The sequence below is a fragment of the Copadichromis virginalis genome, linkage group LG8 (genome assembly GCF_057382275.1).
Source record: "Copadichromis virginalis isolate Kocher_CV1m ecotype Utaka linkage group LG8, C_Virginalis_male_GT1.1, whole genome shotgun sequence".
Classification (NCBI taxonomy): Eukaryota; Metazoa; Chordata; class Actinopteri; order Cichliformes; family Cichlidae; genus Copadichromis; species Copadichromis virginalis.
In genome coordinates this window covers 15,595,458-15,622,756 of record NC_140625.1, presented here as the reverse complement: position 1 = coordinate 15,622,756, position 27,299 = coordinate 15,595,458, and the positions used below count along the sequence as shown (strand labels likewise).

The window sequence follows — 27,299 nt, the reverse complement described above, 5'->3', positions numbered from 1 at the left end:
AAACTATATTCTTAATAACCCTGAATGTATTTCTTATGCTGAATTTAAAGGGAAAATAAATATATTTTTAACTGAATAAAACCAACCTTACTTATGACTGAAATTTGCAGACACGAATAAACTTTCCAATCTGTTTAGTTTAAATGTTAGTAGTATTTACTGAAAAAATTACATTACTAAAGTACTGGATCAAAATTAAACAGTCTCACCACAGTTTAGTGTATCATATAAAACAGTGCTCTCTGTCTTGTAACTCCTCCTACATAACACTTATTTCAAATGACCCTCTTAGCTTTGAGCAGTCACACTATGATTTCTGCATCTTCGGTTTCAACTCCTTTCCTGACCCTTTCAGCAGAAGTAATTCATTCATCTGTCATTTATTTTTCATGGAAGTAACACAATGAACTGGATAATTAGTGCTACAATATCCTTGTTAGGTAAGAGAAATTTATGGCCTTCTATTCTGTCTGTTGTCTGAATTTATGCAAATAATGGACATATTAGTAGCATTTCAGTGAAAATTGCTTTTCTGCTAGCCACAGCACAGCAACATTTTTCAATAAAAAACATCTTTTAGTTTTAAAAACCAGCGGGGATGTTAAATTGATAAGTTAAATAATATCTTCTAGAAACGCTTTTGTGATTGTCATTTCCTCATATACATTTTACCTCCTGTGAATCACACTAGTTGCTGAAATGTGTGATTAGCTCAGTCAGGTCTTGACTGTCCTATGAGTTCATGCAGTCATCATATACACCTGCTTGTTTTTGTTTTACTGACACTGTACCTACTTTTGCAACAGGCATCTATTTTTTTGCATGCAAGACACATTGTCCTGGATTGGCCTTCCACTTGCATTTTTTTAAAGTGCCATGGACAAGCAAATCTGTACAGGTTATTTTTTCATGTGAATAGTTGTTCAGCACCACAGTGTTGAGAACTTTCAAATGTCAGACGTTGATACTTTCAAGTGGTAATGAAAAAAACAATGTGGTTAAAAAAATAGAATGAAAGTAACACAGGGCGTATGCAGTTTCATGCATGTGGTTATACTTAGAGGTGCTGCAAACACATTGTTCTATAAAGTGGCTTTAAGTAAGAATAATGATGATGCTTTTTCTTCATTAATCGTCAGGGTTAAATATTGCTCTTGGTTTCAATATTGATCCCGTGGCTTGGAAGACCTTGAGGAGCTCTGCTGCTGGTTTTGGCTACCAGGTGGTTCAAAGACAATCAGAGTAAGTCAGAACATACATTGTTATGTTGAATATGGGTTTATAATTGCCTGTTTAAGATTACTGATAATTATTTACTTATTTATTTATTCATTCATTTATTTATTATTTGTTTAACAAAATTATCACCACTTATTCCTGACAGCATTAATAAAACAGGGATAAAATACTTATTAACAGAGAACATATGTAGTTTATTTACTGTAACTACAGTTTGCTCTTTGGACATATCATTCTCATCATGGCATCATTTATTTCCTTAGTTTGCTCGTCAGTGCCCCATTTGAACAGTATTCACAAAATGGAAGAGGGAAAATATATATTTGCACCACTTCTCACCCAAGCTGCCAAAATATAAAATTTGAAGGTAGGTAACCATTCATCTATACATTTCTTTACAGGATTTCCTGAAACTCTGACAGTAAGTATTTTGCCTTCAAAGAAATAAACCACAGTGTCATGATCACTAGGTCTGGGAGGAAGTGTTTTGAGCTTTTCGAGAGCTCTTGGTTCATTTTGCTTTTTGGCATGCACAGTATTTGGCACTAAAAAATACAATATCGGTATTGTTTATGTTTGTTTTTTCCCTTGAGTTTCCTTGAGATTTTTCCTCCATGTTGTCCTTTGCCTTTCAGTGATCCCCTGATGTTCTCTATGCTCACTGTGTCATGTCTAGGTCTTCCCCCTGCTTGTTATGTTGATTGTATTCATATGTGTGTAGTTCCCCACCTGTTTCAGTTTCCCTCATTACCTCTTGTGTATATAATGTTAAGTCATTCTTTGTCCTTTGTTGTGTTGGACACATAGCTGTGTATCCCTTAGCTCTACTTTTCCGTTTCTTCACGGATATGTATTCCTAATGTTCTTTGGGTATTGGCAATACATAGGTTCTCTCTTTTTTATTAGATTTTTATTAATTTCCATACTTTTCAGCATTAAATGCTAACCTTCTCTTTTTTGACTTTAGTCTCCTGAATTCTGCTCTCGAGTCAGCAAAACACTCCACACTAAAATAAAGTAATAGTGAAACTTAATTCTATTTAGAATTCCTTCCTGTTGTATCATATGCACCATAATAATAGATGTCAAAATGTCTGATTTATGCTAGTTTCCAGCCTAGAGGAGATATTGCCCATGCTTAAGTGTTTTAATTTTAGTTATCAATTTCACAGTTGTTCTGTGTTTTTGTATTTTGGTTTGAATACAGCACCAAGATTTGCAGTCAACATGTCCCTTGGTTTGACTATGAAAAGTGATGCTACAACTGCAAACACTGTGGTGAGTTACTGAACGGCAAACATTACCAGTGCTTTGTTAAAATTGGTGATAATCAAAAGCCTCTGTTTTCTGTGTCTTAGATGTTATAATAGTTTGTTATAATTTATAAATGCATGCAGGTCATTCCATGAAAAACAGTGTTGCTCCCACCTGTCACCAATAACATTACTTTCTTTAAATATGCTACTGTTATTTTAAAAAATCATGATTCCCAGTGTTTTTTGTTTTGTTTTTTAAATTTGTTTTGTTCTTTTCAGATTTGGTTGATCTTACATGGAATGAACCAATGTTTAAAGGACTTGGAAATAATCGGCCTACCATATTAATCACAACTTAACTTTGTCTCCTCAGGTGTGTGGTCCAACCATTCAAAAGGACTGCAGAAGTATCACAATGTACAATGGTGTGTGCTTTCAGATAGACGGTGTTACTACATTTGGATCTCCCATACCTTCCTCTCTTCGAGGTAACAGTAAATGGAACTTGTAAAAATGTATCCATAATTATCAGAGTCCTGGTTTGCCATTAATAACAAAGCTTTTCCATTTTACACCTAATGTAGTGTTATAATATTTACCTTTGTGCTTGCATATTTTCTAAATCTCAGATAAATTGAAACTCTATTAAGACTTCCCCTTATATATTCAACCATTTAAGAATTAATGAGAAAAGGCAATGGAGTAAATGGAAAATGATTTTTGTGGAAGATGAGATCACACCAATGGTGGATGAGATTGATGCCATTCTGTATGAATGACTTGCATGATTTGGTGGACTAAAAATGGCACATGAGGCTAAACCTGTAGCCACAGATTTGGGTGCATGTGCATCCCAAATTGCCACCAGAAAAAAATCTCGTACATTAAGTCTACACATTTCTTAGAAATAATTTTCACATCAAAATAAGGTTGTTATAAATAATTAGTTGCCCCCTCTCCGCCTTTGCTTTATTTCAGATAGTCTGTTTAATAAGTGAGCTAATGGAAACCAGCCCACTGAAGGAACAATGGGCTGAAAGACCTAATCCAATCATTTGTCTTCAGTGGGCTGGTTTCACTCATTATGCAAATGTACTGTTTATAAGATTGGGGAAAATGCAGTCAGCTGAGACTGAAGAAGTCACTTGGATGAGTGACAGAACATTTCTCCCACTGAAAACACTACGTCCAGATGAACAGAATCAACTTTTGGAGATTTACTTACCTGGATGATTGAGAATGCATCAAGACATTACAGAAAAATATGATTTAATTACAGTACACAACACTGAAAATCAAAGTATAGTAATATAAATTCAAAAGTGTTAAGGATAACTTAAGGATTAAGGATAACTGTCTATACATTTCCTCTCCTTGTCCAGCACTACTATGTCCAGTTGATTAGCAGGTTGGTTATCACCAGTTCATCTGTATGTATCTGGAAGTCGCACAGGATCTTAGCACGGTAATTCGCGACAACCCTTGGGGGCATGTCCCATTTTGACTTCAGGACTTCCAGGCCGTACTCAGCACAGATATATTACTATATACTATGCCAGCCACTTGGCATTCCATGTATGCCCTGCCTGCTAGCATCTTGCACCCTGCTGTCTCAGCAACATCATTACACAGCCTGCACATGGTGTCTTGCCTGGTGTGGTAGAACTCAGCCTCTATGGATCTTAAACATTCCAGCCACTTCCTCTATCTGCCAATGGTACATACCATGCAGGGGCTTGTCCTTCCATGATGCCTCCTCCCCTTGGTCTTCTTTCTTGGTTTTCTGCTGCCTGAGGCATTTACTAAGCATGCGGTCAGTTATGATCATCTTCCTGATGTACTCATGGATATTCATTGTCTCATCCTGGAAAATGGTTCAGACATGCATTAGTCCTCGGCCTCATTCCTTCCACTTAGCGTTCAGGCTCAGGGTGCTGGACTGGGAGTGAAACCCTCCATGCATGGTAAGGAGCTTCCTTATGTGTGTGGCATTCATTACTGAATACTGTCTTACTGAAAGCCTCAGAATCCTTTTGCTCGCATGATGTGAGGAAAAATGTTAAAATTAGCCCATAAAAATTGATTCGATTTTGACTCCATGTCTTTGATAGAGTGCCCACCACAAGTAGACATTGCCTTTCTGTTGGATGGTTCAGGCAGCGTATCATCTCCTGATTTTCAAACAATGAAGAAGTTTGTGAAAGATCTAATCCAATCATTTGTCTTAAATGATGCACAGGTAAGATGCTGTAGTCCCTCTTCAGTTAATAGTAGCACAGACATAAAACAGTTGCATTATTATTTCTATTTAGATCCATGAAGCATGACAGATTGATATATTTATTGTTTTCCCCTTTTTTTTAGTTTTCTGTTTCCCAGTTCTCTACTTCACCATGGGTTCACTTTTACTTTAAAACATTTTCTTCGTCTGGATCAGTGGAGACTGACATCAATGAAATCCAGCAATACAGGGGAGCTACCTTCACAGCTAAGGCCATCAGACATGTTGTGTAAGGAAAGAAATCACATCACTGAAGCACTATGCTAAATTTACTGTCCAGAGTTCCTGTCCAGGTGACTCTTATTTTCTGGGACTCTTACCAAATTAAATAAAGTGTGGACTCTGATGCCAGTCTTTCAAAAGAGATAATGTACACAGACCTTTGTTTTCAAATATTATCAACAGAGCCGATAAGTATTTCCTAACTGAATAATGAATTGTACAAAAAAATATGTCCATTATCCGTGACTTTTCTGGACTTCCATAGAGATGTTCGTAACAAAGGCTAAATTGAATTTCAATTTGAAAATCTAATATTTGGATTATCTGGATTGGCAGAATAGAAAAATCTGTGTAATGCTAAATGAAAATATAAAAAAAGAAGGATGGATCCAAAAATAACAATCAAACGTGTTACATAAAGCAGTTTCACCCCGGTTCCTTTTTTATTCCTCGGGCCTCCAGAGACGACACAGGACTCAGTAGTCATTTCACAAAACCTTTATTCATCTTCAGTTACGCATGCACCTTCTAGAAGGGGAGACGTACAGGTCCGGTGTCCCTCTGCAAATCTCCACTTCTTTGTTTGTTTCCACCAGTTTTATAGAACCGACCCCATTGTAAAACCCACATGGTGTGTTGTAAACTCTGTGTTTGTGTATGTATGCGCGAGCACGTGAGGGCCTGTGTGTGCGCGTACCAGTGTGTGTATGTATGTGCACGTGAGTGAGCGTGTGTCTCTGTATATGTGACTTCCTGCCGGTCATAAAGTCATCTCCCCTCACCCAAGGTACACCAGACATACAAAACATATTACAAGCACTGAGACCCCCACTCTGCATCCACTGGGCCATTGGCCTCTTGTTGTCTTACTCTTACAGCTAAGCATGTGGAGAGTCTCCTGGAAACCTACTTCTAAGTTATGACAATTATGAGCTTTTATTACATTCAGGGACAAGCATCAGCATCCCCCAACTGTAGCTTCCTATCTCCTTTTATGACAGGTTGACCCCCAGTGTCCATAAATTCCTCTCCCTCTACACAGTTACACACTCTCAGGCCTATGGCTAAACCAAACTAAAACACACAGACAAATCCTTCCCTATTCTCTGATGTACTGCTGGACCCTCTCATCTAAGCAAGTTTAACACATTATATTCTAACAATTGTTTTCTTGTACCCACACATGCAGTCTACCCCATGACCATACGTCCACTGTAAAAAAGATTTATTGACATTATAAATAAAATTATGTGTATATATATATATATTAGGGGTGCAACGATAAACAAAATTCACGGTTCGGTTCGATACTTTGGTGTCACGGTTCGATATTTTTTCAATACAAAAAAATGTTCATGCCTTTTTAATTTGTCATTTATTAAAATTATAAATATATATTTTAACTCAAAAATACAGTTTAAATTTAATGTTGCTGAAACAATAAAATAATTAACAAAAAAAAAAAATCTATCTGATCGAGAAATCACTCATCTTTGGAAAAGAGAGTTTAATACAGAGAAATGGCTCTTTCCAAAATAAAAGCTATACTATACGTTTCTTCTGGGCTATATTCTCAGCAGCATATTAAACGTATCAGGTCCCCATAAGGAGAATCATGTGCTAACGGCTGTCTAAATCAGCGGTCCCTAACCCCCGGGCCTCGGACCGGTACTGGTCTGTGAGTCTTTTGGTACCGGGCCGCGAGAGTTGAGGCTCAGGTGTGAAATATATGGTTTCAGGGTTTTTATCGGTTTTCAGCGTTATTTTGTTATCGTTTTTATCGTTAACTCGGTTTTCCTTGGTCTTTTCACGTGTGTTATGAATAGATCTTCTTTTTTTCAGCACCGGTACTAGTTTTATTTTGTTGTATTTATCCGCGACACCTTAAAGGCCGGTCTGTGAAAATAATGTCGGGCATAAACCGGTCTGTGGCGCAAAAAAGGTTGGGGACCGCTGGTCTAAATGACTCGGATACAGTTTGTAGCATGCGTGCTTGTTGTTTTTGTCTGCTTCCACTTGTCTTTGCACTAGGATGATGTCTGCGTAAATGTGCAGTCATATTCATTGTGTTCCCACTAGTGCTGTCAGCATAATCTCGTTAAAATGACATTAACACCATAACGCGGCAAATCTCCGTTAACGAGTTACTGCAGATCACCCGGTGCGTGGGGCTGGACGGCGTCAACACGTTAACAACAGAGATGGGCAGTAACGCGTTATTGTAATCTGATTACTTTTTTCAAGTAACGAGTAAAGTAAGGGATTACTATTGCAAAAACGGTAATTAGATTACAGTTACTTTCCCGTAGGAACGCTGCGTTACTGCGTTACTAAAACCGTGATTTTTTGCGAGAATGTCTCACGACAGTGACGTAAGCGAGTGCGCCGTTAGTGACAACAGCTGTGTGCAGATCAACAATGGATCACATATCGATTGTGGGAGAGAGTATGAGCGTGCAGCGTTTAAAGCGTGGAAGTACTGACCTTACTTTGAGTTTGATTCCATAAAAAGTGACAAAAACATTAGCATCCATCCTGCGTGGGAAGAAAACTTCTTTTTACAGTGAAAAAAACCCCTAAACTTCCAAGCAAGCACCGAGTGCGCAACGACGTAATGGGAAATTCACAGAGAAACTCGCGGATTCTTCAACTGACCGCGGCACACCTGCACCAGGGTAAACATCCGCCTACCCTAGTCCTGCTTTACAGGTGAAAATAGAGCAACAGGACTGCTGAGTCTTTGACTTTATTTATTTCCTGCTGTGTTTTACTTGCATCTATTTGAAAGAGTGAGTGTAAACACAAAAAATATTTTATTTTATGTGCTGGAATGTGCAGAAAATAGGTTTAAATGTTAAACTAATTTATTCAACTCAGAGAATGTTGCATATAATTAAATTTTTGCTTGATGCATAAAGTTAAAAGATTAAAACTGATAAAACAAGTTAAAAAAAGAGACTTTTCCATTTGATTACATTTTGTATGATGGATTATGTAGAAAAAGTAGAATTGGGCTGAAAGATCTATCGCTTTATCTCCTCTTCAGGTTGTAAATCGTGTTTTTAAAAAGTAACTAAGTAACTAAGTAATTAACTCATTCACTGCCAGCCATTGGCAGTGAATGAGTTAAACCCATTGACTCAGTCACTGCCATTGACGTCTATAGACGTCAATGGCAGTGAATGAGTTAATTACTTTTGAAAATAAGTAATCAGTAAAGTAACAGGATTACTTTATTGTGGAAGTAATCAGTAATTAGTTACTGATTACTTTTTTCAAGTAACTTGACCAACACTGGTTAACAAGCTAACTGCACTAACGCACTAGTTCCCACCAATGTAATTGAGCATTGCGTGGCACATCCGACATACTGTTTTACTTTGTCCATGACGCGCTTACCATCAGGGTCATGCTTCACATGAAAACCAAGATAGTTCCAAAAGCCAGATCTGAATGAGGGTGGGGGAGGTTCAATTTCGGGTAGCATTGAGGCAGTTGCCATGTTGCAACGAGCTTAGCTTCTGTCTTGCTGCTAGCTTGCGCTGCGCTCAGTGGATCTGCACTCGACAGTGCAGCCTAGGCGGAGTGGTCGAACGCAGATCCACTGAGCGCTCAACATAGCCAGCGTTGTCAGAAGAAAAGTTGGTAAATAAATTACAAATTTTGTATTGTTCAATACATATGCGTACCGAACCGAAAGCACTGTATCGAATGGTTCAATACCAATACAAGTATTATTGCACCCCTAATATATATATATATATATATATATATATATATATATATATATATATATACAGTTGTGGTCCTAGCCTGTTTGGAGCCCTGGGCGAACACTACCTCTGCCCCCCCACACACACACACATAAAACATAGGATTGTACATTAACATAAAACGGCTACCACAGCCATCATAATTCGTCATACAATGAGAACAGGACAAATCAACAACTAATTAGGACTAATTAGTATTAAAATCTGTAACATAATGTATTGTTTGGAGTGTAGTCTGTTACTGTTGGTATTTTTACCATTTCTTCTTGGAGCAACTTTAACTCACATAATTTCCTTAGGGATTAATAAAGTATTCTGATTCTGATTGTTTCAGGATGACCTGCTATTATCCAATGACACAACTGCTTATCTGTATCTTTTGCTCGTTTCTCCTCCTCTTCTTTTCTCTTTTTTCTAAAGTGAGGACCTGATTGCTTTGAACTTTTCTTGTCCATCTTCCATTGGTTTTAATTTTGCACTCCAGTATGAACACCCATCCCCTACAACCTACACCTTAGTTCACAGATTCGCTTTGTCTAGGGTTTATTTCTGGGATTTCGCACAACCCAGGATTCAAATCATGAATACATAATGGGCTTGGATTTACATCATTATGAATGAAATGTGCTGTATTTGGAAGCAGCCGGACCCTCCCCTTTCGACGAGTTGTGTGTGAGACTTTAAATCATCGAACTGTAAATTACACATTTTAAATTGTTATTGATCCCTTTACCCCTGGTCCTAAAGTGTATATTTATTTTCTTACTCTTCTTATTGTTTGTTTACTTGCACTGCTGTAACTGGAGCCTCGTCGTCTCGGTCAGAGAATCCCACGCCGCCCCGCCCTCTCCTCCCTGTGCCTCAAGCAGAAGTCGCACCTCGCAAACGGAGGGCGCCCTTACTCCCAGCAAATGGGCGATAGAAAACCGATCGGTGCCTATGCCATTCCCGATATGCGCTGGCATGACGTATGAGCAATTTTTTTTTTTTTTTTTGCCGATGACCGTGCAACCGCCCGTGTCGCCCGTATCAAAAACCGCTACTGTATATATATATATATATATATATATATATATATATATATATATATATACAGTATATATATATATATATATATATATATATATATATATATATATATATATACATATATATATATATACATATAATTTTTATTTTATTTTTTTAATTTCACAGAAACACTGTTTTCATACCACAAGAAGGTATGAGACCTAATGCAAAAAAGGTCTTGATAGTAATTACGGATGGACAATCTAATGACCGGACTTCTCTGGATGGTGCAGTACAGCTAGCAGAGAGTAAAAACATTGTTCGATTTGCAATTGGGGTAAGTACTTCAATTATTTAAACTTACAGAATGTGCCATACTGAAAATATGCTTTGGTCAGCTGTCAGGCTAAGACTGATGTGGCACTATATGGAAAAAAGCACTGAGCCACCCACTTATTACACCTCCAGAAGCTAGCTCTCTCTCTCTCTCTTTTTATATATATATATATATATATATATATATATATATATATATATATATATATATATATATTATGGAATGCCGTTTAGAAAAATATTATACATATATATCAATCAAAGTCTTAATATATAGAATGAAGCTTGAATGTATATAGAATGATCTTCTCAATGTATAGAACGAAACTTGAATATATATAGAATGAAACTTAAATATATATGTAGAATGAACTTTTGAATATGCATGCCACATGCTTCAGTTATTAGTAAATTAAGTTGTGTTCAATAGAAATTTTTATTTTTTTTGCCAGACACTAAAAATTGTGAAATATCACAATACTGAAAAAGTTCCAAGGGTATTATTTAGGTAAAGGTTGATAAGACTGGTTTTATCTTCTTATTCACTTGTGCCATTTAAATCATAAAAGTAGTAAAATAAAGTTTTTAAAGTACACTTTTCTTTCATGACAAACCATACTTGTCGCAGTAAAAAATGTTACACTTTATGTTACATATCATGGTATGATGTACTAATTTATCTGTTAATAAACACGAATTGTGAATTTTATTAAATAAAATATCTGTTATACATTTTCAACTTTAAAACACAGAAATGTTTTATTTAAACTCTTACAGGCTGATATTTGGAAAAAAATGACACATAAAAGGTAGGAACACAGAACACTATGTATTTCCAGAACCCAGAGGAAGAAAAGAGTATTCTGTAGTAATAGAGCAACACTGACCTTAACAAAAAAAAAAAAAAAAAAAACAAAGAAAGAAAGAAAAGAAAAGAATAAAACAAACAAAATACAATAAGCCTGTCTAATCAAGTAAACAAAATCCTTAAACATTCCCTAAAGAATGTAAACCAGGTTATGTTTAACAGTTATTATTATTAGTAGTAGTAGTAGTATCATTATTTGATAAGAATGTAATGTCATATAGTGCGATGATGATATAATGTTCATATTTCAGCTATATATTATTATATATATTTAATGTGTGTCATATTTATAGACAACTTGCTGGCAGTGTTGGAGATACTGTTAGTCCCCCTTTAAATATGTTTTCATTAGTGTTACTGTAACACTTTTCAAAACTTTCCCAAAACCTAACAAAAACTATTATTTAAACCTGTGAGTTAAGCTAGAAATCAAGTGAAAATTAATATGAATTTCTGTGTAAAGCATAAATATTCAAATGGGACACTGAATCGGAGTCCAAACAGAAACACTTCTGGTGGGTGGCTGCGTGGCCAGTGGCTGAGGCGATTGAGCAGGTCCGGAGGCCGACCACGCCGGCGACGAGGTCCAGTCAGCGGCCTGAACGGTGTCCGCCGACGCCAAATCCGACGTGGACGAGGAGAAGGTGATGAAGCAGCAGCTGCAGGTGACAGCGTGGAAGCCGGTGTGACGGAGCAGCAGCTGCAGGCGACGGTGTGGAAGCCGGCAGTGACGGAGGATCCGTTGACTGCACTACAGGAGACTGGATGACAGACAGGACTGGCTGGACTACAGGAGACTGGACGACAGACTGAACTGACTGGACTACAGGAGACTGGACGACAGACTGGACTGGCTGGAGGACCGGCGACTGGGGGACAGGAGGAGACTGAACTGACTGGGCTGGAGAGGTGGATACTGAACTGACTGGACAGGAGAGGTGGAGACTGGACTGAGCTGCAGGTGACTGGACTGACTGAGCTGGCAGCTGAACAGCAGGCAACTGAACTAACTGGACTGGCAAGGCTAATGGCTGAGCTAAAGACTGAGTTAGTGAAGGGGACAAAGCTGCAGCCTGGGCTAGCGCATCAGGTGCTTGAGCTGGGAAGAGCTCAGCTAGCCTGATCAGAGACAGTGCTAGAGCATGGAAAGCTGGATCAGGAGGTGGATGAAGAGGTGGACTAGCAGGTGGACAGGCTAGCTCTTTCAAGCCTCTAGGGAGGTCAGGCTGGGTTCTGGCTGCCCTCAGCCTGAGCACTGGGACAGGCACGGGGGGTGGCTGGACACCAGTCACCCCCACCCGAGAAACATGAATGTGTGTGGAGGTAGACTGGGTCACAGCTGCCCTCGTCCTGGGAGCTGGCACACGAGTGGGTGCTAGCTGGGCCCTAGCCATCTGAGGTGCTGCAGGGACAGGCTGAGCATTAGCTGCCGCCCCCCCTGAGAAGGTGAAACGGGTGGAGGGGAAAGCAGGCTCTGAGCTGCCCTGCTAGGAGAAAAAGGTTGAGTAATGGGTGAGGAAATGGTGATTGAGTGGGAGAAATTATCAGGTTTAACAGTGATAATGTCTTTAGCAGTAGCCTGAGATGGTGGAGCAGTCTGTTCGGAGGCAGGATGGTTAGAATTAATTGGATAATCCAGAATGTAGTCACATTAAACCAGGGGTAGGCAACTCCAGGCCTCGAGTGCTGGTGTCCTGGAGGTTTTAGATGTGTCCATGATCCATCACAGCTGATTTAAAGGGCTAAATGACTCCTCAGCATTTCTTGAAGTTCTCCAGAGGCCTGGTAATGAACTAATCATTTGATTCAGGTGTGTTAACCCAGGGTGCGATCTAAAACCTGCAGGACACCGGCACTCGAGGCCTGGAGTTGCCTACCCCTGCAGTAAACAGTCTTTGGTTTAGGTGGGCGGTGAACAGTCTCTGGATTATGGCGAGGTGAAAGAAAAAAGTCTGTTTCGCTCACCACCGGATGCTGCTGCTCCAAACAGGAAACAGGATGGCGGCGTGAGCCTTGCCTCCACTTAGCTGTGGCAGCAGGCGGATGAATGAGGCGGTGGGTGAGTGAGGAGCGGAGCGGCAAGAGAGGGAGAGGCTGAAGCGCGGCGAGAGACGCCCACTCTCCGAGGCAAATACTCCGGTGCAGGTGAGGCAGCAGGTGGGAGAACACGGCCTCTCTGAGGTCCGCCCAGAGCCAAACGACTCCCCTCGAAGATGTGCTCTTCTTCCGCAAAGAGCCGCTGTTTCCCCCTGAGCTCCTCCGCCCTAGCGGGAGAGCGCTGCCTCCTGCTGCTCGAACAGGACAGTGTCCACTGAGTCCACAGCGTGTCGTCATGGCACGGTTTGTGTCATTCTGTCAGGAGTCGTGGTGTGTGGGTGAGAGGACGACAGGAAGGGACCCAAACGCAGGACTCACGGTGCAGAATGATGATGATTTATTAGAGCGAGTGAGTGAACAGAACAGGAACGGCAGGACTCACTAACTAACTGAAAGACTGAATGGCTGGCTGAACAACGGAATACAGACGGGAATGAAGACAATCACAACATCAATGACAGGACAGTGAACTGGTAAAACTGAGGAACTTGAATACAAAGACTGAATGATAATTGGACACAGGTGAGTACGGCTGAATGTAATGAAACAGGAAATGGAACATGTGGAAGAAACAGTAAACATGAACTGAAAACGCTGGGTCAATGACCCAGGAATCTTGACAGACTTATCTCATTTGAGAATGTAAAGAAAAGTTGCTCTAGGTGGCAGATCGTTCAATGACTACATCTAGCTATAGTATTTCAAAAATAAACAAAGGTATCTGAAATACAAAACATGGCTGATAAACCTCGTATATTATGACATTACCACTGACATTCCATACATTGTGTGGAATAGCTAGACACAGGAAGCATTTGACAAAATTGAATTCTATTTAACAGTGAGGTTGTGGCATATTCTTTTGCTGCCTGCAGGGGTACTAAATAATCGAATGTTACTATGGGTCATATCAGAGAACAGAGACAAAACATGCAATATAGGCAGGAAAACAGATGAACTTCAATCCAAAAACAAAATATGCCTCATATGTATAAACTGAAACCAATTGCATCCATCCATTCTCTTCTGCTTATTTTTATCTGCGTTGCTAGCCTATTCCAGCTACCACAGGATGAGAGGCAGAGTACACCCTGGACAGGTTGACAATCTGACGCTAGGTTAACAACATTAACAAGAAACAAGAAAATAAAACATGCATATGCAAAACAGAAAAACAAAAACAAAATCCTCATCATTTCTACAATCCTTGACATCATTATGCTCTTCCAAATCCTGGTGAATTCCGTATTGCAAAATCCATGTCTGATTTGAAAGTAGTACACTACATGAACTGGTATACGAAGGATATTTTCACAAATATTGGTCACTGGAAATCTGCAGTTAGTGATGAACTCAAGGCTTGGCTTTGGGGAAAAACCCAGGGCTGAAATGCTGTCACATCCGGTGCAGAAAACAAGAATATCTTTCAAAGAGACTTCACTTTCAACTATAAGATAGAAAAATACAAAATCAAAATGAGATTCTAACTAAGACTATTGGTATACTGATACGTTAAAATACCAAAAGATTAATGCAAAAGAAAAACTGATGCATATTTTGAAAATTAAGCTGTACTTTGAAAGTCACACATGAAGCTAATTAGCATTTAGTGAAACCATAGTGTCGAAAAAAGAAGTTAGTGAAGACCACAACAATTTAAGCTTAGGTGGATGCAGAAATAGTCTATTATTTGTACTCAGTAAACAGGATTGGTAATAATGCATTTATCTACGCTTTTAATACACTGAAGTGAAACTGAAATCACATTTGGGTATAATCTTTCTTGTAAATTCAGCACTTGCATTGGTACTTGGTATTCTATACCTACTGCACAATCCACTTTGTATTGTCCATGTTCTGTCTTTGTTTATTGTACAGTTAGTATTGTACAGCTATGATTATAGTATTGTATAGTTAGTAATTAGTATCTTTTTATCCCTTAATTTTACCCAAATTTAGCATGTTATTTATTTGTAATTTCTAGTATTACATCTCTTGGAGATATATATTTTATATACGTATAAATGCAACATGGTTTCCAGTTTATTTGGAGCTACTTTTAGATAGGAATATTTACCGCATTTGTCAGAATTCAACATTTCTGTGAAATCCTGCCTGCTTGTATGGCTACTCTCTCCATCAGAATATGTCTGTAAATATAAACAGATAATACTTTTCAATATACTGACAACAAAATGGCATAGTAAATATTAATATTATGTTTATGTATTATGTATTTAAACATAATACAAGTGACAATGTTTAAGGGAGTTAAACATTGTCCATCTTTACTTTGATTTTATTTTATGAACATACATTCATTTGCTGAAATGCTCAGGATTAATTACTGATTCATTGTCCTCACATTAAATAACCTTTTGAGGTCTGACATAAATTGACTTCTGATGAAACAGTTTTTTCACAAGGTCTCCATTCAAAGTCTGTTTGGAAGTGAGTGATGGCTCAACTAGTTTGGTGTGGCATGTCAGCAAAATCTGTAGCCTAGGGGAGGAAGAAAACATAGTGTATATGAAAGTTTTGTTAATGCTAACAGACTACAATACAATACAATACAGTACATCAAAAGGTTTAATTTTTGTTAACTCTAAAAGATATCAATCCAGTCATCTGATCAGTGCCCACAGATCCTTTTTGGAAATACCCAAAGTTGACCTTTAATAGTATAATAATCTAAGTAACAAAAACAATCTTTTTATGAAAAAGGATCTAAAGCTTACCTGCATCCTTCAACAACTGGCTGGAAGGCAGTCCTTATTGACTGCATTACTTTGTCTGAGTCCCATTCACAGCTAAACTCCAGTGCAGATTGTATATGTCCATTTTCAAAAAGCCAAGCTTTTTTGTTACACCTTGGCACATGTGCAGTTAGATGGTCCTGCAAGAGAATCACTTTGGTGAAAGACTGAGCCAGAGATTGTGACCTACTTAGCTGTGCTCGAAACCTATTAGAGAATAAAGGCAAAGTAAACATTTCTGCATGTAATATACTCCCACTACTCTGATCAATGAAGCACATTTTATTTAACAAAATACACCATGCTGTACACATGTCCAATTTGCATTAATAAATACCCACTAGCCCCATGGTAGCTAGGATAGGCTCTTGGAATTCTGAATTGGATAAGTGGAAGAGAATGGATGGATGGATGAATGGATAGATAGATGATGGAAGATAGTGGGATGGGTGGGTGGAGAAACTTAACAATCACATAAAAAATTTCCTAAATTCACAGAGTACTTTTTGTTGCTTTAGAAAAATGTTTCATTAAATTATATACTGCCAAAAACTATGTATTGTAACAACTGAATGATGTGCTTTGCTTTCACAAAATGTTTGCAGCTTGAAATATTATAGAAATCGCATGTTTTCACAGTTTAGTCTCCACAATCACACGCTGTGAGTCTATCGCACACTGTTTTTTACTGTGATATTTTTGTTTACTTAGCTTAGTCTAGCAATTGAAACTTACGGGCAATTGCTAACCTTCCACTAGTAATTTCAATGTATTTAGTTCCGTTCTTACCTCTTCTGCTTTGGGCCCTTTCGAGTGCAAGGTCTAAGAATGTAGATGGGACACGCTGTGAGGGACTCTTGTGATGTGGAAGGCACGTTCTCCATAACATTAGCTGGATAACCAGGGGCTATCTGACCGGAGAGGTTCACTGCATTTGGTCTTCCACAGTGAATTTATTCAAATTTCTTCATCAGTAGCACGATGCAGTACACTGGTACTAATATTAGGTTGGCCAAAACATGCATTTGCCTGGGTGTTAATAGCTCCTCATTACTTAAAATCTGAGCCACACGATTCTGTGCGGACTGGCTCATAGTGCCTTTCTTCGCAGCTACAAACAAGGAAAACACTAGTGACTTTATACTCAGAAGATCATTCTATATATATAATATTTTCCTAAACGGCATTCCATAATGTGTATATATATGTAAGGACACATATACACACATATGCACATGATTTAAAGGACACACACATATATACATCTCTCTCTCTCTCTCTATCTATCTATCTATCTATCTATCTATCTACATACACACACATATATATGTGTGTATGTGTCCTTTAAATCAAAGCACATCCCAATAAATACACAAAGCTGAAATGAAGTTTTTCAAATAAATGGCAATGCAAAATTACTGATTGGAACACGAATAATGTGTATTCTGGATTTGGATGTAATGAGTTTAACGCTACATAAAACATGTCTGTAAAATGTATTATAAATGGAGATAAAACCTTAAGTTTATTAAAAACTGTGTTTTAATAAAGCAAGGCATCTTGCATAGTATGAGAACTTAAATGTATTTTTTTCAACAACCCTAGGTGGGAAATGCATTTAATAAAACTGAAGCAAAACAAGAACTGCGCACCATTGCATCATCTCCCTCAGACAAATACGTGTTTCAAGTGGAGAACTTCGATGCACTTGAAATAATAAGACAAAATTTGCAAGAAAAAATTTTCTCCATTGAAGGTACAAACATAAATGTATTGTGTTAACTTTGTTACAAATTTCTGTAAACATACAAATTTAAAATGATTATACTTAATAATAAGGAAAAAACAAACTTAATGTCTCATGTCAAGGTAAAATTCCTGTTGCTCTACATGCTGTTTATTATAAAAGTGCTGTGACACATTTATGATGAACAGCAAAAAACTTGAATAATAATGAAAATTTGTCTTTGTAACGTGAAATTGTATTGTCTTTTATCTTCGCTTATTTTTCTGTCACAGGATCTCAAACCAGTGGAGAGACACTAAAAATGGAAATGTCTCAAGAGGGATTCAGTGCAGTTTATGTGCCTGAGGTAATTACAGTTTTTCTCAGTCGATTTGGTGCTTTTCTCAGATCAAAATGAAAATTCTCAAAACCATTAGTGCAACCTCCACATTTAGTCATTTGTGCACATCATAGTAGCAATTTCTCCTTCCTCTGAACAAATTGCAAATGCTCTTGGACATGTATCAGTTGCTTTCATTCAATTCTCTGCCATCAACAACATTATCATTTGCTTATGTCATGTCAGTCAAAATGAACTATACTTTTGGAAGCTAAATAGTGGTTCCCAATCAAACTAATAGTCTTTATTTCATTGAGTCATTAAATACAAAATTGGTGAATTAGTTTTCAAATGCTGTCAAGCAAATGTTATACCTTTTTTTCATAAATTTTTTCCTGTCCCTGAAATTGAACAATTTCTCTCATGCCATAGTCCCTGAGAATGAGAGGGGTGGAGGTCAACTCAACAAGTATGTTGTTGTGTGGGATAATGTCCCTTTTCACTACACACATCTGGTCAGACAGTGGTTTGCAGCACATGACAGAATGTCTGTTGAATATCTCCCTCCCTACTCCCCATTCCTTATTCCGATAGAGGAGTTTTTGGCTGCCTGGAGGTTGAAGGTTTATGACCGGCATTCACATCCACAAATGGCCCTGCTAGCAGCCATGGATGCAGCATGTGATAACACCACAGCAGAGTCATGCAGAGGGTGGATTCGCCACTCCAGGAGACTTTCCTTGCTGCATTGCAAGGGATGATATCCGTTGTGATGTAGATGAGACAGAAAGGAACGTCTGAATGTGCCAGAATGATTTACGTTACAATATGTACTGTTATATTGTTCACATTTGTGCACAGCTCTACCAAAAGGTTATTTCTCATGTTTATTCTAAATACGTGACTGTAGAGTATTTTTCTTTTGCACAATGTTGTAGAATTACAAACATCCTACACAGTAAAAATGTGAAACATATGTATTCAGTGTCTTGTACTCTCTTACTTCCATAACTACTGGAATGTCTAACTTTACTGCAGATTTTACTGTACATGGCTGTGCAAAAAGTGTATAGTGCTGTCTTGAGCATTTTCAGGTAGTGTCACCGACCTGACCCTTTTTTGCACTAAAAGATACTGAGAGAATACTGTACACTGTGAAAACATGACAAAGCCATTTTTTAACTTGTTCATCAAGATGGTGTCAAGACTTCTCATTTTGGTGACACTGACAGTTTCATTGACACGAATACTTGCTTTTGAGGAATGGATTATCGATTTTGAGCAAGTGACCTGCTTTTGCAGGTTATCAACTAGGTTTTGCAGTTTGCACTAATTGTTTTGAGAAATACACTAACTGCTGTGCAAATGTTAATAGTGATGTGAGAAAAGCACCAAAGCGACTGAGAAAAAATCACCAGACAGTCTAGTCATAGAAAGAAAGATTCACATGTGCCTGTCTGGTAGTTTTTATGACTTTCTGTCTAAATTGTATATAAATTGTATTTTCTTTCTACACTGTAGGGAATTCAGATGTCTATTGTTGGTGCAAACCAGTGGAAGGGAGGCTACGTGCAATACACAACTGGCGGCCAGAAGGTGAAAACATATGAGGATGTGTCTTTGGAGTCTGACAGTTATCTTGGTAAGAATATTACAGCTTTAACAATCTAACTTATACACATGTAATCATGTATATACACAGCTCTGCTGTAATTCTTTCACACAAACATCAGATTTTATATCTGTCTTTCCTTTTTGGCCTACCTAAATTCTAGGTTACTCCATGGCAATTGCTAAAACTCAAAGCGGCTCACTGACAATTGTTGGTGCTCCAAGATATAAACACAGAGGAGTTGTGGTCGCTGTTAATAGAGAAAACTTTGAAAACCAAAAAATTGAGCCATTGGCATCACAGGTATGTATTTACAAGACAGATGTGAATGTAACACTGTAAACTATGTATAAATTATTTTCTCAAATAAAAGCTGATGTTTTTTTTCCTAAACCTGAATCCTTTCAATAATAATTTGTTCCTTACACAGTATCAGACTGGTGAATATTTCGGGGCAGAGGTGTGTACCATGGACATAAGTAATGATGACATCACTGATCTAATCTTCATATCAGCCCCAATGTACATGGAGCCTGATAGAGAGGGAAGAGTTTATGTTTGCAGATTAACTGGTTTGGTAAATCACAATATCACCTACTGTAATTAAATTATTCGGTTTATTTACCAACTTTTAATGATCTTAAAATATTCACTCTTCTCCTTTCAGTTTGTGGAGTGTAATTTTGATGATCCATTAGTACTAAGAGGACATGCAGCTGTCAAAGGAAGGTTCGGCTCTTCTCTTGCTGTGCTGCCTGATCTAAACTCAGATGGATTCATGGATTTGGCAGTTGGAGCACCTTTGGAGAATAATGGTGAAGGCAGCATCTACATATTTAATGGTGAAGGAGGAGGAAGAATCAGTCCTACTTACTCACAGGTACATAACGTCAAAAAATTCACAAAGAGTTTTAATTGCATTTATCCTGCAATATGTCTAAACAATCTGCAGCTTGATTACTTAAAATATTTTCATGTACACAGAGAATTACTGGCTCTGAGGTCCAGTCAGGACTGATGTTTTTTGGTCTATCAATCAGTCAGTCGTCTTTTGACCAGAGCGGTGATAAACTTCCTGATTTAGCGGTGGGTTCAAAGGGCACAGTTGTCTTACTGAGGTAAGCCCAAGATACTCCAGTCATGTGTTATTGTTATTTATAGCAATTGATATTGTTCACTTTACAAGGTCAATTTTATGAGAATTGCACATGATTGATTTATGACTTTTTAATCCAATACCGATGCAGGGTAAAAAAAATAAATAAATTGACTTTTTTGAGGTCACATTATATTAATGAATTTTATCATGCTAAAATGGTCGAATCACTAGAAAAAATTTCTTTTCTAATCATCTTGTTACATCATTATAATCATGGTTTCTCTCGTGATTAAAGAAGCAATACATCTGTCAGTTAAGGTCCTGGAAAAACAGCTTGTGTGGATTTGAGTCTCAAAAAAATGTGAAATTATATTTTATTTTACATCTGTTGAACATCAGTTTTACATCTGTTACAATAGCAACAGCTTTGTTCTAACAAATGACTTTGATGCAGAAATGCAAATCATGTGTTACTCAAAACACTAGACAACTGGGTAGTCTTGTTACTAATCCAAGTCAGAACACCAATAATGGAGAGCAATTTTTAGTTTGCTATTGAAGATTAACGTAGCTCACATATATTTTCCTTCAATGTCCATTTACAGATCAAGACCTGTAGTAATGGTTAAAGCTGAGGTGTCTTTCAGCCCAAACGAAATCCGTATTCAGAATACAACCTGCTCAAAACCACTGGAGAACACAGCTACAGTCTGCTTTACCATGAGCAGAGTGTCTACAGTCAACACAGGTTCATCATTCTCCTCACTTTTTTCTAACTACAAAGCCATTATCCAGCAGTTTGATGGTTTCTCTGTATGTAAATTTGTAGCATTGAAATCAAACTCTGATATATTCCAGCTGAAGCAAGGATTAATTATACTTTAACGCTGGATGCCACTCGCAAACCTCTGAACAACCGAGCGTACATCAGTGGGAAACAACGAGCGAAATCTGGATCAGTTGCTGTGAACTTAACTAGCAAACTGTGTTCAACTGTAAAATTTATTATTGAGGTAAAACCGAATAACAACATCAGAAAAAAAATATTATGACCATTTCATGAAACAAAAGATGTTATTTAATTAATTGTATTTTTTTTTGTGTCCTCAAACACTGAATGTGAACCTAACACTGCTCTCTTCTTGCAGGCTTGTCCAGAAGATGCTGTCAATGAACTTTCCAATGAGCTCAAATTCACATTTGATGGTTTTCCTTCAAAAAAACTTAGACCAAGTCTCGCCCCACAGGCTCAAGCAACAACTATTCATCCTGTGAGGAACCTTTAACGACACCTTATTAACTTGGCATCTGAGTCTAGTCTTTATGAAGTTTATGAAGTTACGAAATTTTAGTGTTTTGCCCTTAAATTGTCTGAAATAATGTTATTATTGGTGTCTGTTTGAGCAGTATCTATTGAAGAGACTAGAAGTAAATGAGTTACCATCACTGTAGTTGTAGCTCTCTATATAGTAAACGCATTACAAATTCTACTATGACTTTACTTTCTATGTAACTCTAGCTTCGGGGCCAAGGAGAGACTGTGCATTTCTCAACTGCTTCAAACCTAGTGACAAACTTCAACTTTGAAAATAACTGAATTAAAAATACACAAGCCTTATGAAGGGTATCTCTATGTGGGATCACACCTGATACATAGGTTCCTGTGTGTGCAGAGGATTTTCCAGAAGTGGATTGAGAACAGAAATGTTCTGCAGAAAACTACAGCTAGATGGTGGAATACAAAAAGTGGTGATTTCAAATGTTCAATGTTAAATTTAGTCTGTAAATAATATAATAAAAATATGTTTTATATTATGTTTTCTTCCACAGTTAGGGTTTGAGATCAACTGCGGCACTGACAACAAATGTGTTGATAACTTAAAAGTGGATTTCAACTTCACCAGGTGAGGGTCAGGTGCAAAACTCAAGCTTTGGTGTCTGGTAGCATGTCAAGTTTAAGAGTATGAACACTAAAATTATTAATTAATTTAAAGGAATAAAATGACAAACTTGGAAGTGAACAGAAATAAATAAATTATAAAAACAAACAAAAACAAAATGCTTTTTTAGATCCGAGTTGTATTTACGTCTCACTTCCCAAATCAACAAATATAAGATTTATTCTGGGTGCCAAAACTGTGTTGTTAAATGTAGAATATGTTAGGCTGGAAGGACCAAAGGACAAGGGGGAACTAAGATAAAATACAGAACAGATTTGTCTTCCAGTAATGATAACAGAGAACAAAACAAGGAAGTAGAACTCAAGAAACAAGCTTGTTTGTCCAAACTTGACACACAAAGACAAAAAAAACCCCACTGAGACAAGCCTGGAGGAACACAAAGGGATCAAAAAAGGAATCAACTATCAAGAATAAAAACTAAGCAAGGAACTAACAGGACACAATAATAAAAGCTCATTAGAAATAAGGAACATAAAATCAAACATTTAACAGAAGTCGACAGCGCCTGAACGTTTTTTAAATCAAAAAGAAATCATTAACCCACTAAAACTCAAACACTTGGCTCCATGAAGACAGAAAGAGTGACAGATGATTTAATATAACTGATAGAATCACTAATTATTTAAGTCATCTGGTGAGAATCTTCACATATAAACAGGTCAAGAAAGTTTCTTCTTAATGTCCCTTTTGGCACCAATTTGTGATTTTAATTTCTGCTTTTACTTTTGAATAAATTAGAGTAAAAATACACTCAACAAAAATATAAACGCAACACCTTTGTTACTGCTCCCATTCCCCATGGGATGGACGTAGAGACCTAAAATTCATTCCAGATACACAATATAACCATCCCTCCCAAACAGTGGTCACAAATCAGTCCAAATGTGTGGTAGTGGGCACATCTGCTATATTGAGATAATCCATCCCACCTCACAGGTGTGCCACATCAGGATGCTGATCTGACATCATGAGTAGTGCACAGGTGTACCTCAGACTGCCCACAACAAAAGGCCACCCTGGAATGTGCAGTTTTTTGCACTATTGGGGGTCTGGGGACCCAGAACCGGTCAGTATCTGGTGTGACCACCATTTGCCTCATGCAGTAAAACACATCGTCGCATGAAGTTTATCAGATTGTCAATTGTAGCCTGTGGAATGTTGGTCCACTCCACTTCAATGGCTGTGCGAGGTTGTTGGATATTCGTGGGAACTGGTACACGCTGTCGTATACGCCGGTCAAGCACATCCCGAACATGCTCAATGGGTGACATGTCCGGTGAGTATGCTGGCCATGCAAGAACTGGGACATTCTCAGCTGCCATCTGCCCTGAACAATGTGAACCATGATTCATCCGTGAAGTGCACACCTCTCCAACGTGCCAGACGCCATCGAATGTGAGCATTTGCCCACACAAGTCTGTTACGGCGACGAGCTGGAGTCAGGTCAAGACCCCGATGAGGACGACGGGCATGCAGTTGAGCGTCCCTGAGACGGTTTCTGACAGTTTGTGCAGAAATTGTTTGGTTGTGCAAACCAATTGTTCCAGCAGCTGTCTGGGTGGCTGGTCTCAGACGATCTTGGAGGTGAACCTGCTGGATGTGGAGGTCCTGGGCTGGTGTGGTTACACGAGGTCTGCGGTTGTGAGGCCGGTTGGATGTGCTGCCATATTCTCTGAAACGCCTGTGGAGACGGCTTATGGTTGAGAAATGAACATTCAATGCACGGGCGACAGATCTGGTTGACATTCCTGCTGTCAGAATGCCAATTGCACGCTCCCTCATTGCTTGTGGCATCTGTGGCATTTTGCTGTGAGACAAAACTGCACATTCCAGGGTGGCCTTTTGTTGTGGGCAGTCTGAGGTACACCTGTGCACTACTCATGATGTCAGATCAGCATCCTGATGTGGCACACCTGTGAGGTGGGATGGATTATCTCAATATAGCAGATGTGCCCACTACCACACATTTGGACTGATTTGTGACCACTGTTTGGGAGGGATGGTTATATTGTGTATCTGGAATGAATTTTAGGTCTCTACGTCCATCCCATGGGGAATGGGAGCAGTAACAAAGGTGTTGCGTTTATATTTTTGTTGAGTGTAGTATAGCTGTAACTTTATTTTTTCCTTCCATTTTCCTTGTGCTTCCTCATACTCTGACAGATCCTCAGTGGTTAAAGTGGGCATTGATGAGCTTTTGGATGTCACAGTCACAGTGGAGAATAGAGGAGAAAACTCCTACAACAGTCGTGTTATTCTCACGTATCCAGCTGGACTCTCCTACAGAAAGTTCACCATTCAGCAGGTAAGACACCAGGATCAAGTCTGTATCAGTTCATCACTGATCTGCTGCTCTTCCAATGCATCCGGCAGTAATTTTGTTTCTAATAAAGGGAAGAATTGAGTGCAACTCTTTGGACAGTGAAGATGGTTTATCTCGAGGAAGGACAGACTGCACTATTGACAAGCCAATTTTCAAGAGCAAAACTAAGGTGAGCTTTATACTTTTTCTCTGTATAGAATATCTTTTCTCACTCCTTTATTTTCACTTTTACACAGTTTACAGACAAATAGGAGTCATTCTTATCTCTCTCATTCAATTAAGGCTTGCTTCATTGTCTCCTATGGGATTGACACCAACAGTCAACTTGAGAGGAAGATCTTTGTCACTGTGAATGCCAGCAGGTACTTTTCATTTTGCTACAGGTACTCCTCATTAAAACAATAGTCCAATAGATACAGTACAAATAATTTATTTTCTCTCTTTCAGTGGAAATCAGGAGCATGCCACAACAAGTGAACTCTACAAAAAGAAATCAATTTATGTGAAATACAGCATTTTTATGACATTTGAAAAGTATGTGTTTTTCTAACTGTAATGGGGAAAAGTTTATTTTTTTTACATGGCATTTAATATTTCAAATATACCTGTTTAGCTCCCTCAGCTACAACAATTTTACATTTGGGATGAACGATTTGCAGAAACCAGTCCATCAATCAGTCAAGGTGAAATACAACTTCTGCATATGTCTGTAGTTCAAAAGTTCATTGTATGATGTAGACCTAACTATACTGCTGGGTTATACTTTTGTTTTTCAATTTTAGGTTACAAACGATATCAGAGCGCTGAATTTCACTGTGGTGATCAGGGTTCCAGTGAAGCTTGGTGAAAAAGACATTTGGGTGGATTTGAGCAGTCTAAGGGTAATATGTGTTTGAGAATTGATAGTTACAGACTCAAAAATGACCTATGCTTGTGTATGGATGATTGGGTTTAGAGAAATTAAAATAAAACCAAACGTATATAAATAAAACATATATCTCAGATTGCAGAATGTCAGAGAGGAACTGATGAAGAACCACCTGTGAAAGCTTTTGTTCCTGAGATACAAAAAAATAAAGTTGTGGTATGTATACTACTGCACTTTACCTGTTGAAATTTAACCAAAGTGTATTGTTAAAATTAACATTACACTGGATCAAAACTTGTGTTGCATTTAGTCTTCTTCAAATGGCCCACAGGACTGCTCTGTAGCCAAGTGCAGACTGTTCAAGTGCAGCACATCCATGGGGATACGGGAGAGTAGGACATACGAAATCTCTGCCAACCTCAGCTCAGGATGGATAGAGCAGGTAACTGGCAGGAATTTTATGTTCAATTATTCATTAATATTTTTTATTTTTACAGATGATTATGTAGCAGTAACTTGTTAAATCTTTTGATAAAATCATTCCTTGTTAAATCAAGCAACACCTAATTTATCCCCAATTTATTTCACTTTTTTTTTTCTTAGATTGGACTTCAGTCTGCCAAATTCCTCTTAACCAGCACAGCCACTCTGGAGTACAACAAAAACCAGTACATCTACTTTGCATCAGGGTCTAACAGTAATCCTCCTGTTCGCAAGGTGATTGGAAATTGCTTTCTATTGTTTTCTCGTTTCAGTTATATAATAGTTTAAATTTATTTACTTTCTATTAACTTGTCTGTCAGATTGAAGCAGAGGTAGAGGTGTATCCTCAGCCAAATTTCACCAAAGAGATCATTGGAGGATCCCTGGGAGGGCTGGCTTTTCTAGCTTTACTCACTGCTGGCCTGCATAAGGTAAGTTCGATTTTTTTTCAGTCAGTGTCACAGCCTCACAAAGTTAGTATAGAAAACATCTAGTTAAAAATAAATTATTATATTCACTCATGTAGCTTGGTTATTTTCATTCCTTTTTATTGCCACAAATGACTGATGCATTTTTATGTTTTTTTTTACTCCCAGTTGGGATTTTTCAAGAGCAAATACAAACGGATGATAAATGAAAATGAAGAAGACAGTCCAGGTCCAGGGACTGATGCAGCTGCAAAATCCGCTGAATAGCAAGGATCACGTTTGTAGTCTTGATGCTCTAAATCTTTCATTACATTTTATTAATAAAAATGATGCCCGGAAATGTCCAAATGCTTGTGGTGTCTAAACTACATCACTCCTTGACTAATTGACCAAAATAAAAATGTTTCTACCTAGTTGTCAGGACCATCAAAACAGGATCCCAAAAATGAACCTAAAGGCAAAAACTTTTTCAGGACTTGAAACGTGTTCAGATTAAACCTGTTCCAAATGACAACTACAATTTTCTTGAGCAGAAAAAAACCATTCAAATGATCATGTTTTGGAAAATGTGTGAAATTCAACTGAGATGCTTAAAATTGTGTAATGTTGCTTGTTTTATT

General features: G+C 38.0%; 1 protein-coding gene across 1 annotated transcript; it reads left to right on the top strand.

Annotated features, from left to right (window-relative positions):
• The first annotated feature begins 403 nt into the window (after positions 1 to 403).
• On the top strand, positions 404 to 27,299 carry LOC146703036 (integrin alpha-M-like). Its single transcript, XM_085466138.1, has 30 exons — positions 404 to 440; positions 1,140 to 1,242; positions 1,503 to 1,606; positions 2,447 to 2,517; positions 2,869 to 2,983; positions 4,607 to 4,734; positions 4,860 to 5,005; positions 9,969 to 10,119; positions 17,445 to 17,595; positions 17,859 to 17,932; positions 19,427 to 19,547; positions 19,681 to 19,820; positions 19,948 to 20,094; positions 20,185 to 20,397; positions 20,502 to 20,635; positions 21,222 to 21,364; positions 21,475 to 21,629; positions 21,765 to 21,887; positions 22,447 to 22,520; positions 24,741 to 24,882; positions 24,971 to 25,069; positions 25,183 to 25,262; positions 25,348 to 25,434; positions 25,514 to 25,583; positions 25,683 to 25,781; positions 25,904 to 25,984; positions 26,100 to 26,210; positions 26,372 to 26,485; positions 26,572 to 26,682; positions 26,848 to 27,299. The coding sequence occupies exons 1-30, from the start codon at positions 404 to 406 to the stop codon at positions 26,944 to 26,946; spliced, it is 3,423 nt and encodes a 1,140-aa protein (XP_085322264.1). The 3' UTR covers positions 26,947 to 27,299.